The following is a 10587-nucleotide window of genomic DNA, read 5'->3' as shown; positions in this document are numbered from 1 at the left end:
GTGTTGGGGGTATGTGTGAATGTCTATATCTGAGCATATGAGACCAGAATGCATTATGCAGTAGAGGTGTGTGTGTGTATGTGTGTGTGTGTGTTGTGTACAAGCATGCACAGTCTCAATGCATGGTGAGGGAGGGTATGTACCTTACTGCCTAATTCAGATACAGAACTATCAAATGGGAGACATGTTTATGATCATGCCTGAGGATAGCTGGTCCATTTGAGGGGAGGGAGAAGAGGAAGGCAGAGAATAATTACTTAGGACATACATATGCTTCAAAGCTAGTTTGGCAGGGTCTGAAATGGGTGACTACCAGTGTCCATGCACATGGAGGTGCTTGTGTGCACATTCAGGAGTCAAGACTGCTACAGCACGTGTACACCCTCCAAATGGAGCTCACAGGCATGTGGTGTGGCTGATCCAAATCTTTGTATACTTGAGAACGTACAGTGACGTGGGCTTATTTATCCTGCACACATACTTAATATGCGTGTGTGTTGCCCAGGCATAATGGCACAGTGAGAGGGATGTGTGTGCTGAGGTAGAGGAAGGAAGAGTGTCTGTATGAGGCTTGTGCGTGAGCAGCGGGCATGTGTGTTCATCAGGGGACATGTGGAGAGCATTTGGTGGTGTGATGGGTGTGCCTGTGAGAGGATGCCCACAAGGGTCTCCTCTCTGAGACTATCTACCAGGACTGACAATCAAATGAGAATGGGATGGGAACTAGCTTTAGAGTCATGAGCCATGGGTTTAGGTCCTGGCTCCACCACAAACTGTTACGTGTTCTTGGACAAGCAAGTCCCTTAACCTTGATTTCCTCATCTGTAGAATGGGGTGAAGAGAAGACTGAGTAAGAGACTGTGCATAAAAGTGCTTTGTAGACTGTAAAGCACTGAACAAATGTGAACATTAGTTGTTTCCTAGGTGGTTCAAAGAAGGCAAGTTTCACTAGATGAATATAGGCAAGGGTAAGACCATCTCCAGGTGGGAGGAGGATGAGTGGATATCAGGAAACTGTCAGAACTATTGCTCAGGAGAAAGGGCAACAGTGTTTGGAAAGCCAGACAGAGGATAGGACCAGAGAAGCTGGCCACCACCCTCCTCCTGTTTTCAAGCTTAGGGGAGGGGCCGGTGCCGAGGGGCAGAGCCAGGGAGTAGCAGGGAGATGGCCCTGACACAGCCTTCCCTCTTTCCAGGCCCCTGCAGGCTTGAGCCCCTTTCAACTAGTACACACATTCGAGAAGCCAAGGTAAGGAAAGCAGAAGATGGAGTGTGGGGGAATCTGGGAAGATTGGCCATGACAGCCCCAAAGCCAGGCTACGGGACTCTGGTTTCTGCCTTGCCTTGGGGAGTATGTCTTGGTAACCAAAAGCCCCTTGCCTGTGGCTAGGGAGGAGGTGTCAGGGAGGGACAAGGTTCAGAGATGGATGGAGTTAGCTTTCTGCTCCCATTAGAAGCTCAGGACACTCCTCCCTCCTCGAGGAGAGCCCCAAGCTGAACAAAAGTTAGCTTCCCCTTCTACCAAACAGGTTTGCTAGACTATTCTCTGGTTGAGGGATAAGCTCAGGGAACCAGGGACTCAGAGTGACACCCCCCACCGACTTGTGAGTACGGTGTTAGGCTCTGGGGCTCCCACTAAAAGAGAGAGCGCAGGGAAGGGAGTGGAGGGTGGGTGGACGGGAGGGCAGCCAGCATCTTCTCCAACTCTCTCCCACTGCAGGCGCAGCCATGGTGGATGCGGAGATGGCCGCGTTTGGGGCCGCAGCCCCCTACCTGCGAAAGTCAGAGAAGGAGCGGCTGGAAGCCCAGACCCGACCTTTTGACCTCAAGAAGGATGTCTTCGTGCCCGATGACAAAGAGGAGTTCGTCAAGGCCAAAATTTTGTCTCGAGAAGGTGGCAAAGTCACTGCTGAGACCGAGCATGGCAAGGTGGGTGGCAGGGCTGGTGTGAGCGGCCCTACTGGACCCCCCCCATAGCTGGGGTACACAGAAAGGGTTGCCCCCAGGACCCACCCCACACAGACCTGAGGACAGTCCAATTTCCCCTTCCTTAGGGCAGGGATCCACACCTAACAAACAGCCCTTTTCATTCCCAACATCCCATCTGTCTTCTATATGATCAAGGGTGCTTTTCTCTTGAATACCACTGTCCTAGAACACCACTGATTCCTTTCTGGGCAGAGGGAGGGCTGACTATAGGGCCTGCATGTGGGCTGTTTCAGACGGTGACCGTGAAGGAGGACCAGGTGATGCAGCAGAATCCGCCCAAGTTCGACAAGATCGAGGACATGGCCATGCTGACCTTCTTGCACGAGCCTGCTGTGCTCTACAACCTTAAGGAGCGCTATGCCTCTTGGATGATCTATGTGAGTGTGCCACCCAGGACATCCTCTGAATCTAGTAGCTTCCTGGTGCTCACAGGCCGGCTTCCTGGAGCCACAGGTTTCTGTTCTTTGTGTGCAGCCATTACTACACTCTATCCTGGCCTATGCCCCCCTGGTTCTGCTCTAATACCCCCCAGGCTGGGATTTCTCAGATTTAGTGCTTTCATAGATTTCCTTTCTCTTCTTCCCCTCCTGGGATGGTTCTCTAACTCTGAAACCCGCCATCCCTTCCCTCTTCATCACTAAAAACTCAGTCCTCCTTTTCTACCCTAGACCTACTCGGGCCTCTTCTGTGTCACCGTCAATCCTTACAAGTGGCTGCCTGTGTACAATGCAGAGGTGGTGGCCGCCTACCGGGGCAAGAAGAGAAGTGAGGCGCCGCCCCACATCTTCTCCATCTCTGACAATGCTTATCAGTACATGCTGACAGGTGACAGGCCTTGGCTGGAGGGTTTTCCGGGGAGCCCCATGGGAGGGAATGGGCACATTGGTTTGGGCAACTAGAGAGAGGGAGGGAGGTGGGCGGTAGGGTGGATGCCAGGCAAGAGCATCCTGTGTGGCTCCTGACTTTTTCTCCCCACTTTTTCCCAACAGACAGAGAAAACCAGTCCATCCTGATCACGTGAGTGTACCTCATGCCCTGTTCCCTTCCAGAATTTCCCTGGCCCCAGACCCCATCAAGCACCTGAAGTTCTCTTTTCCCTCCACCTTCATGCCAGCTCTCCTTTCCCCGTGACCTTTACCCTTGCCTTTGCTCCACTGCTTCCTTTCTGCTTCCCTCCCCTGTGGTAGCTTTCCTCTCCCCTTCCTTTCACTCGCTCTCCTCCAACTCATGGCTCTCTTACCCATAGCCCAGTGTCACTGTACCTTCTTCCCCTCCACACTTTGTTTCATCTTTCCCCATTCTGACACCCCCACCACCCCCCATTCTTTTCCAAAATGGCCCAGGCCCATCTCCTCATGTTGACCTAGCCGAGCTAAGACCAGCAAATCCAGCATCTTCCTGTCATCCTTCCTGGCACTCCCCCTGGCACCACGTGTGTCAGAGTACAGCTGTGTGCTTGGGATGCACATTACCTGGCAGCTTCCTGCTTTAGAGCTCCCACTGTCGAGTAGGACCAGACATTCTCTCCTGACTTGAGGCTTGTTCATCTAAAGCAGTGTCTGCTCACTGCCTAATGGGCCCTTGCTTCTCCCGACAGTGGGGAATCTGGGGCAGGGAAGACTGTCAACACCAAGAGGGTCATCCAGTACTTTGCTGTTATTGCCGCCATTGGGGATCGCAGCAAGAAGGAACAGACCCCAGGGAAGGTAGGCCTGTTGTCCTCCATGGGCCTGCACTGCAAAAAGGGAGGGGGAGACCTCTCACCGGCCATCCTTCCTGACCTCTGCAGGGCACTCTGGAGGACCAGATCATTGAGGCCAACCCCGCCCTGGAGGCCTTCGGCAATGCCAAGACTGTCCGGAATGACAACTCCTCCCGCTTTGTGAGTGGTCCCTGACCTTGAGTTTGGACTCGGGCTGGTCAAGGTATGGTGTCAAACATGAGCCTTGCCTCCGCTCATCACCACTCTCCTCCATCTCTCTAGGGGAAATTCATTCGAATCCATTTTGGGGCAACTGGAAAGTTGGCATCTGCAGACATAGAGACCTGTGAGTGCCATGAATGTGCTAGGACTTAGCTTGAGCTCACCCTCATTCCTAAGTCATCATGATCCCAACCTGTCTCTCTCCTCTCTCTCTGTCTCTGTCTCTCTCTAGGTCTCTGCCTTTCAGCCTCTCTCCCTCTTTGTCTCTGTCTGCTTTTCTGTCTCTGTCTGTGTTTCTAGGTCTGTATATTTGTCTCTCTCTGAGACTCCCTCTGGTCTTTCTCCACCCCTGTCTCTGCATGTCTGTATGGGAATCTCTCTCTTTGTCTCTCCCTTTCCCTCTGCCTTTTTCTTGCTAGGCTTGTCAATCATTTTCATCTATTTCCTTGTACCTAAATCCCAACATTTCTCTTTCTTCTCCCATTACTATTCACAGACCTTCTGGAAAAATCCAGAGTTATTTTCCAGTTGAAAGCAGAGAGAGATTATCACATTTTCTACCAAATCTTGTCTAACAAAAAGCCTGAGCTGCTGGGTGAGTCAGAGCTACCAACTGAGACCAAATATCTCCATGGCAACCTGGTCCCCTCTGCTTGAGGCCGCTTGCTAGCATGCCCTGGGTTTATGGCACTGCTGGATTCAGTTCTGTGGGATGTGGGACCACATTAAGCCTTGTCATGTGCTTTCCTGCAAGCCCTGTGCTGTGGTAGGCAGCCCCAGTGAGAGCCAGGGGTTTGTGCCTCATCATAACCACATCTTTTCCTCCCAGACATGCTGCTGATCACCAACAACCCCTATGATTATGCATTCATCTCCCAAGGAGAGACCACGGTGGCCTCCATTGATGACTCTGAGGAGCTCTTAGCTACTGATGTAAGTGTGTGAGAACCTGGTTGAGAGGTGAGTGGACAGGCAGTGAGGGGTAAATGAGGCAGGTTCAGTGGCTCAGGAGGAGAGCTGAGACACTGTCTATCTGTTATTCAAAGTGGTTTAGCCCTCCCCATGGGCCAGCACAAGGCTCATGACCACTATGTGTTGAGAAATAGGTGTGATGAGACAGGGGTGGCCAGTATTTGGTGTTCAAGCAAACAGAGAGGGCCGAACACCATGAGACAAAGAAGCAAACAAGACAAGAAGCTAGGCATCACCAAGGGAAGAGGAGTAGGTCATGCAGTCACCATGGGTCTGCGTCAGGCTGTTAGGTGAAGACCAGAGATAGACAGGAATAAACGGTTCCAGCGGGGAAGCAAGTATAGGGTTCAGAAGAGGGAAAAAGTAGAAATCATGAGTGGGTAACCAGGGAAGCTCGAGAGGACAGTTGTGACCACTGATGCCAGATCTGGGGCAGTATGCACACCATCTTGCTCCTGTACTACCCATCTTGGTGTTGGGGTTCTCCACTGGATATGGGAGTATCAGAAGCCACAAGGATTCAGGAGAGAAGTTCTCTCTCCAACTGAAGAGGGATCTCATTTATCTACCATACTTTCTTTTCTGGGGTCCACCAATATGGGATCTGCCTACAGAATGCCTTTGATGTGCTGGGCTTCACTTCAGAGGAGAAGAACTCCATGTACAAGCTGACGGGTGCCATCATGCACTTTGGAAACATGAAGTTCAAACAGAAGCAGCGAGAGGAGCAAGCTGAGCCAGACGGCACTGAAGGTAGGAGTCTGGGATGCTGAAGGGCAGCTGTGGAGTCACTGAGGGCCACATCTGTAGAAGAGTCATCCCTTTACCAACTTTGCTGCCTGCCCTCTCCCTTCAGAGGCTGACAAATCTGCCTACCTCATGGGGCTGAACTCAGCTGATCTGCTCAAGGGTCTGTGCCACCCTCGAGTGAAAGTGGGCAATGAATATGTCACCAAGGGGCAGAATGTCCAGCAGGTGGGTCATCTTTAGAAGATAAATGCAGTACTGGCATGCTGCAGGGTGGGGGGGAGGCTTTGGAATTCACTCTCCCCACTAACTCTACTCATCTGGGTCTCTCCCTTACCTTCCAGGTGGCATATGCCACCGGGGCATTGGCCAAGGCAGTGTACGAGAAGATGTTCAACTGGATGGTGACACGAATCAATGCCACCCTGGAGACCAAGCAGCCACGCCAGTACTTCATAGGAGTCCTGGACATCGCTGGCTTCGAGATCTTTGACGTGAGTTAGGGGAGCCTGGGCATGGGGTAACAGTAATTCATTCATCTGCACCTGTGACCATCATGGCCAGGAGCAGGAAAGGTGGTGGGGCTCAGTGGAGATAGACACATCATCCTGTCTTCCAGCGGGGCTCTCTCTCCCTGGCCTGACAGGGGAGGGGTGCGGCCACACCCCTAACTGGACTGGGGCACAGGCCTGGGATGACCCCAGTGTCCTCTCAAACCTCTGCCTGCCTGACCCGCTCCACCCTTGCCCCTTTCAGTTCAACAGCTTTGAGCAGCTGTGCATCAACTTCACCAACGAGAAGCTGCAGCAGTTCTTCAACCACCACATGTTCGTGCTGGAGCAGGAGGAGTACAAGAAGGAAGGCATCGAGTGGGAGTTCATCGACTTTGGCATGGACCTGCAGGCCTGCATCGACCTCATTGAGAAGGTGCTGCCTCCACCTGCTGCCTGAACTGCCCACTCACACCCTACATGAATGCCCCAGACAAAATGAGAGTCCCTCTCTCTGCTGGGGAACATGATCTCAATCCCAAGCCCTAGTTTCCAGAATCCTGTCTTGTCCTGACCACCCAGGACAGGGTGGCACAGAGAGCCGAGGTCCTAGGAGCTTGAGAATGGACACAGGGAGGACAGGCAGCTCCAGGAAAGCCTCCCATACCAGTGTGTGTAACAGCCTTGATTTTACCTGGTTTGAGCACAGGGCAGGGAAAAACAATGTACCTGTTTTCAACCCCAACATCTCAGGGGTCTGGGCAATGGAGTGTTGTGTAAAGCACCTCTAGTATCCACATTCCCCAGATTTTCACAGAAGTTCCTCTGAAATCATACAAAGTCTTCCACCTTGGGAAAGCTTGAACAAGTGCAAGTTGGTAAATAACTGTACTCAAAGTTGAGCCCGATTCCTTAATACACAAAAGAGGCATCACCATAAGCAAATATTGACCTTAGAGTAGGATCCATCTGTATCTGCATGAAGCATGCTCAATGATGCTTTCCCCTCTACCCTCAGCCCATGGGCATCATGTCCATCCTGGAAGAGGAGTGCATGTTCCCCAAGGCCACTGATATGACCTTCAAGGCCAAACTCTATGACAACCACCTGGGCAAGTCTAACAACTTCCAGAAGCCACGCAACATCAAGGGGAAGCCAGAAGCCCACTTCTCCCTGATTCACTATGCCGGCACTGTGGACTACAACATCCTGGGCTGGCTGCAGAAGAACAAAGACCCGCTCAATGAGACAGTTGTGGCCTTGTACCAGAAGTCCTCTCTCAAGCTGCTCAGTACCCTGTTTGCCAACTATGCGGGGGCTGATGCACGTAAGTGGAGACTGGGACCCTGGGGACTACAGAGCAAGGTTTCTGCATTGTTTTGAGACACGTGGTTCATTGCACATTCCACCACTTTTGTGTCAGGTTTGTCCCAAGGTTTACGGGATCAGTGAGATAGAATGGGGGTGGAGAAGCTGAGGCCCCATAGTGAAGGCCCTCACCTGGTAGCCAAATGCCTGTGAAAACATAAAGAGAGTCTGTGATTGTTCATCCCCTGCTCTGGCCTCCCATATGCTCACTCCGGCCCCTTTCCTTGACTCTCCTTCCACAGCTGTTGAGAAAGGCAAAGGCAAAGCCAAGAAAGGCTCATCCTTTCAGACCGTGTCAGCTCTGCACAGGGTGAGTGTGTAAGCCCGGCCTCCACCCAGCTAGGCTCCTCAGCACCTACCAGCCCTGCTCTTGCCTGCCTTTCCATCCCCGACTCCCTTGTCTCCTCCTTTCCTCGTGACCCCTTTCCTGCCTTATCTTTCTTTCTCTCCATTCTCTCCCCTTCCATGGGCTGCCCTCTTCCTTCCTCTTCTCCCATCTCACTCTCCTCCTTTCCCTCTGGCCTCAGGCTCTCCCATCCTCCATGTCCTCCCCAGCATTCCTTCATTTTCTCCATCTTTCTTTCTCTTCCTTCCTCTCCTCTCCCTTTCCTACTTCCCTCCCCTTCACTTGCATTACTTGTCCCTCCTGCTCTTTGGGCCACAGGAAAATCTGAACAAACTGATGACTAACTTGCGCTCTACACATCCCCACTTCGTGCGCTGCATCATCCCCAATGAGACAAAGTCTCCAGGTGAGGCCCAGAACTTGCCACTGCTGGCCACATGCCCCCAGCCCCGGGGACAGGGCCTCCTAAACCATCTCTTAATCCCCTACCATGGTAGTTTCCAAATGACACTCTCCTCCCATCCCCCATGAGATAGCAGACTACTCTTACCCACCCCCATTTCCTTGCATTTGCAGTGTGACTTAGGAGTCCATGTATGGCACTTTCATGGGCATCACCTCATGGCATACAGCCCCCAGTGAGACATTTAGTGATTGCTTATCCTTTTTTGACTGATTAGGAGTTGGAGGCTCAGGGGCCTGGATTCAAGGCTTGGCTGGCTCTGCTCTGGTCAGCTTAGTGACCTTGGTGAAGTCCCTTAAACTCTCTGGGCTTAACTCCTCTGGGCTTAATTTATTCTCTAGAAAATGGGATATATCTGCCCTGGCTACCATCTATGATAGTAAACACAATATAAAATATGGAATGTGGAAGTATTTTGGTTACTCTTAAGAGTATAGCTAGGAAGGGGTGCCTGAGGGCTCAGTTGGTTAAGCATCCAACTTCGGCTCAGATCGTAATCTCATGGTCTGTGAGTTTGAGCCTTGCATCTCCCCTGCCCTGCATCTCCCCTGCTTGCAAAATAAGTAAATAAAACACTAAACATTTTTTTAATTAAAAAAAAAAAAGAGTACAGCTAGGAACAAAATGAGAAAAAAAAAGAAGAACCACTTTTCCATTATTAAGTGACTTGCTAAGGTTATGGGCTAGTGAGTGGCAGAGCCAGAATCAGAGCCCAGAACTTTTGGCTTAGTCCAGTACTCTCCCTACACCTTCCTCCCCCATCTCCTGCTGCAGGGGTGATAGACAACCCCTTGGTCATGCACCAGCTGCGCTGTAACGGCGTGCTGGAGGGCATCCGCATCTGCAGGAAGGGATTCCCCAACCGCATCCTCTACGGGGACTTCCGGCAGAGGTGGGTACAGAGTGTCCTGGAGCTCAGGGAACAGGGGGAGCCTGGGCATACCTGAGGGGGAGGGAGTCCACAGGTGGCCCTGAATGCTGTGGGCAGAGCAGGTCAGCGCAGAACATAGGTGACTCTGGACACCTCCCTCTCCAGGTACCGCATCCTGAATCCAGCGGCCATCCCTGAGGGTCAGTTCATTGACAGCAGGAAAGGGGCAGAGAAGCTGCTGGGCTCGCTGGACATTGACCACAACCAGTACAAGTTTGGCCACACCAAGGTGAGAGAAGGGAGGGGACAAGCTGGTTACAGAAAGACCTCTCGTCCTTTGGCTCCTCACCTTGTACCTCCTTCCCTTTGACCAATTACGTTAGGACCATCTCTGAACGGCATGTTCCCCTCCCCCTGGACCCTCCAGCACCACCTCCTGTCCCAGCTCCAGCTGCCATTGACCTCTTCCCTCCAGTTCTTTCCTAGGGTGTCACCCAACTTAAGAGAATCCTCTCTTCTTTCTCGTCCTGGCCCACCCACCCCTTGCCCACAGGTGTTCTTCAAGGCTGGGCTGCTGGGGCTGCTGGAGGAGATGCGTGATGAGAGGCTGAGCCGCATCATCACCCGTATCCAGGCCCAGTCCCGGGGTGTGCTCTCCAGAATGGAGTACAAGAAGCTGCTGGAACGCAGGTGAGAGCTTCAGAAGGAGGCTCCTGGCCATTCAAGGCCCAGGCTAGCTCAGGGGCAGGGGCAGGAGAAAGCTCACTGAGACTTAAAACAAGCAGACCAGTGGGAGGGGCTCCTATAGTTCCAGGGTAGGCTTCAGGGCCTTAGGACAGGGAGGAGAGAGGGGACTCTCTCACCACCCTCTTGCTGGGCCCCTGCAGAGACTCCCTGCTGATAATCCAGTGGAACATTCGGGCCTTCATGGGGGTCAAGAACTGGCCCTGGATGAAGCTCTACTTCAAAATCAAGCCACTGCTGAAGAGTGCAGAGACAGAGAAAGAGATGGCCACCATGAAGGAGGAGTTTGCGCGCATCAAAGAGGCGCTGGAAAAGTCAGAGGCTCGCCGCAAGGAGCTGGAGGAGAAGATGGTGTCCCTGCTGCAGGAGAAGAACGACCTCCAGCTCCAAGTGCAGGCGGTGAGGCTCCTGGGCCTCTGCTAGCTTGCCTGCCCTGCTCAGCCAACACTTCCCACACACCCTGCACCTTCTTGCTTAGGGCTCACTTTCTCCTCTCATAGGCACAGGATCTGGGATCAGTACTCCAAAGACCTCCAAGGAGGTCCCTCCAGAGAATGAAAAGGAAGGGGGAAAGAGCTACCTTTTATTTTTATTTATTTATTTATTTATTTACTTTTGTTTGTTTCTTTCTTTTTCTTTAATATTTTTATTTATTTCTAGGAGAGAGAGAG

The 10587-nt window shown here is 52.2% G+C and overlaps 1 protein-coding gene across 1 annotated transcript in view; it reads left to right on the top strand.

The window, feature by feature from the left end:
• Positions 1-1728: 1728 nt before the first annotated feature.
• LOC144236636 (myosin-7) overlaps positions 1729-10587 on the top strand; it is a 28721-nt gene continuing 19862 nt past the window's right edge. Inside the window, exons 1-20 of the mRNA XM_077770259.1 lie at positions 1729-1929; positions 2223-2366; positions 2658-2814; positions 2979-3006; positions 3587-3695; positions 3779-3871; positions 3974-4037; positions 4410-4508; positions 4743-4846; positions 5500-5638; positions 5742-5860; positions 5977-6126; positions 6389-6559; positions 7142-7451; positions 7735-7802; positions 8157-8244; positions 9076-9193; positions 9338-9461; positions 9726-9862; positions 10060-10315. Of these exons, the coding sequence (XP_077626385.1) occupies positions 1729-1929; positions 2223-2366; positions 2658-2814; positions 2979-3006; positions 3587-3695; positions 3779-3871; positions 3974-4037; positions 4410-4508; positions 4743-4846; positions 5500-5638; positions 5742-5860; positions 5977-6126; positions 6389-6559; positions 7142-7451; positions 7735-7802; positions 8157-8244; positions 9076-9193; positions 9338-9461; positions 9726-9862; positions 10060-10315 (2679 nt within the window). The remainder of the gene's footprint in view (positions 1930-2222; positions 2367-2657; positions 2815-2978; positions 3007-3586; positions 3696-3778; positions 3872-3973; positions 4038-4409; positions 4509-4742; positions 4847-5499; positions 5639-5741; positions 5861-5976; positions 6127-6388; positions 6560-7141; positions 7452-7734; positions 7803-8156; positions 8245-9075; positions 9194-9337; positions 9462-9725; positions 9863-10059; positions 10316-10587) is intronic.

Source organism: Crocuta crocuta, unplaced genomic scaffold (assembly GCF_008692635.1).
Source record: "Crocuta crocuta isolate KB4526 unplaced genomic scaffold, BGI_CrCroc_1.0 scaffold175, whole genome shotgun sequence".
NCBI lineage: Eukaryota > Metazoa > Chordata > Mammalia > Carnivora > Hyaenidae > Crocuta > Crocuta crocuta.
Note: the sequence above shows the minus strand (reverse complement) of the source record. Positions and strands in the feature narration are given on the sequence as shown.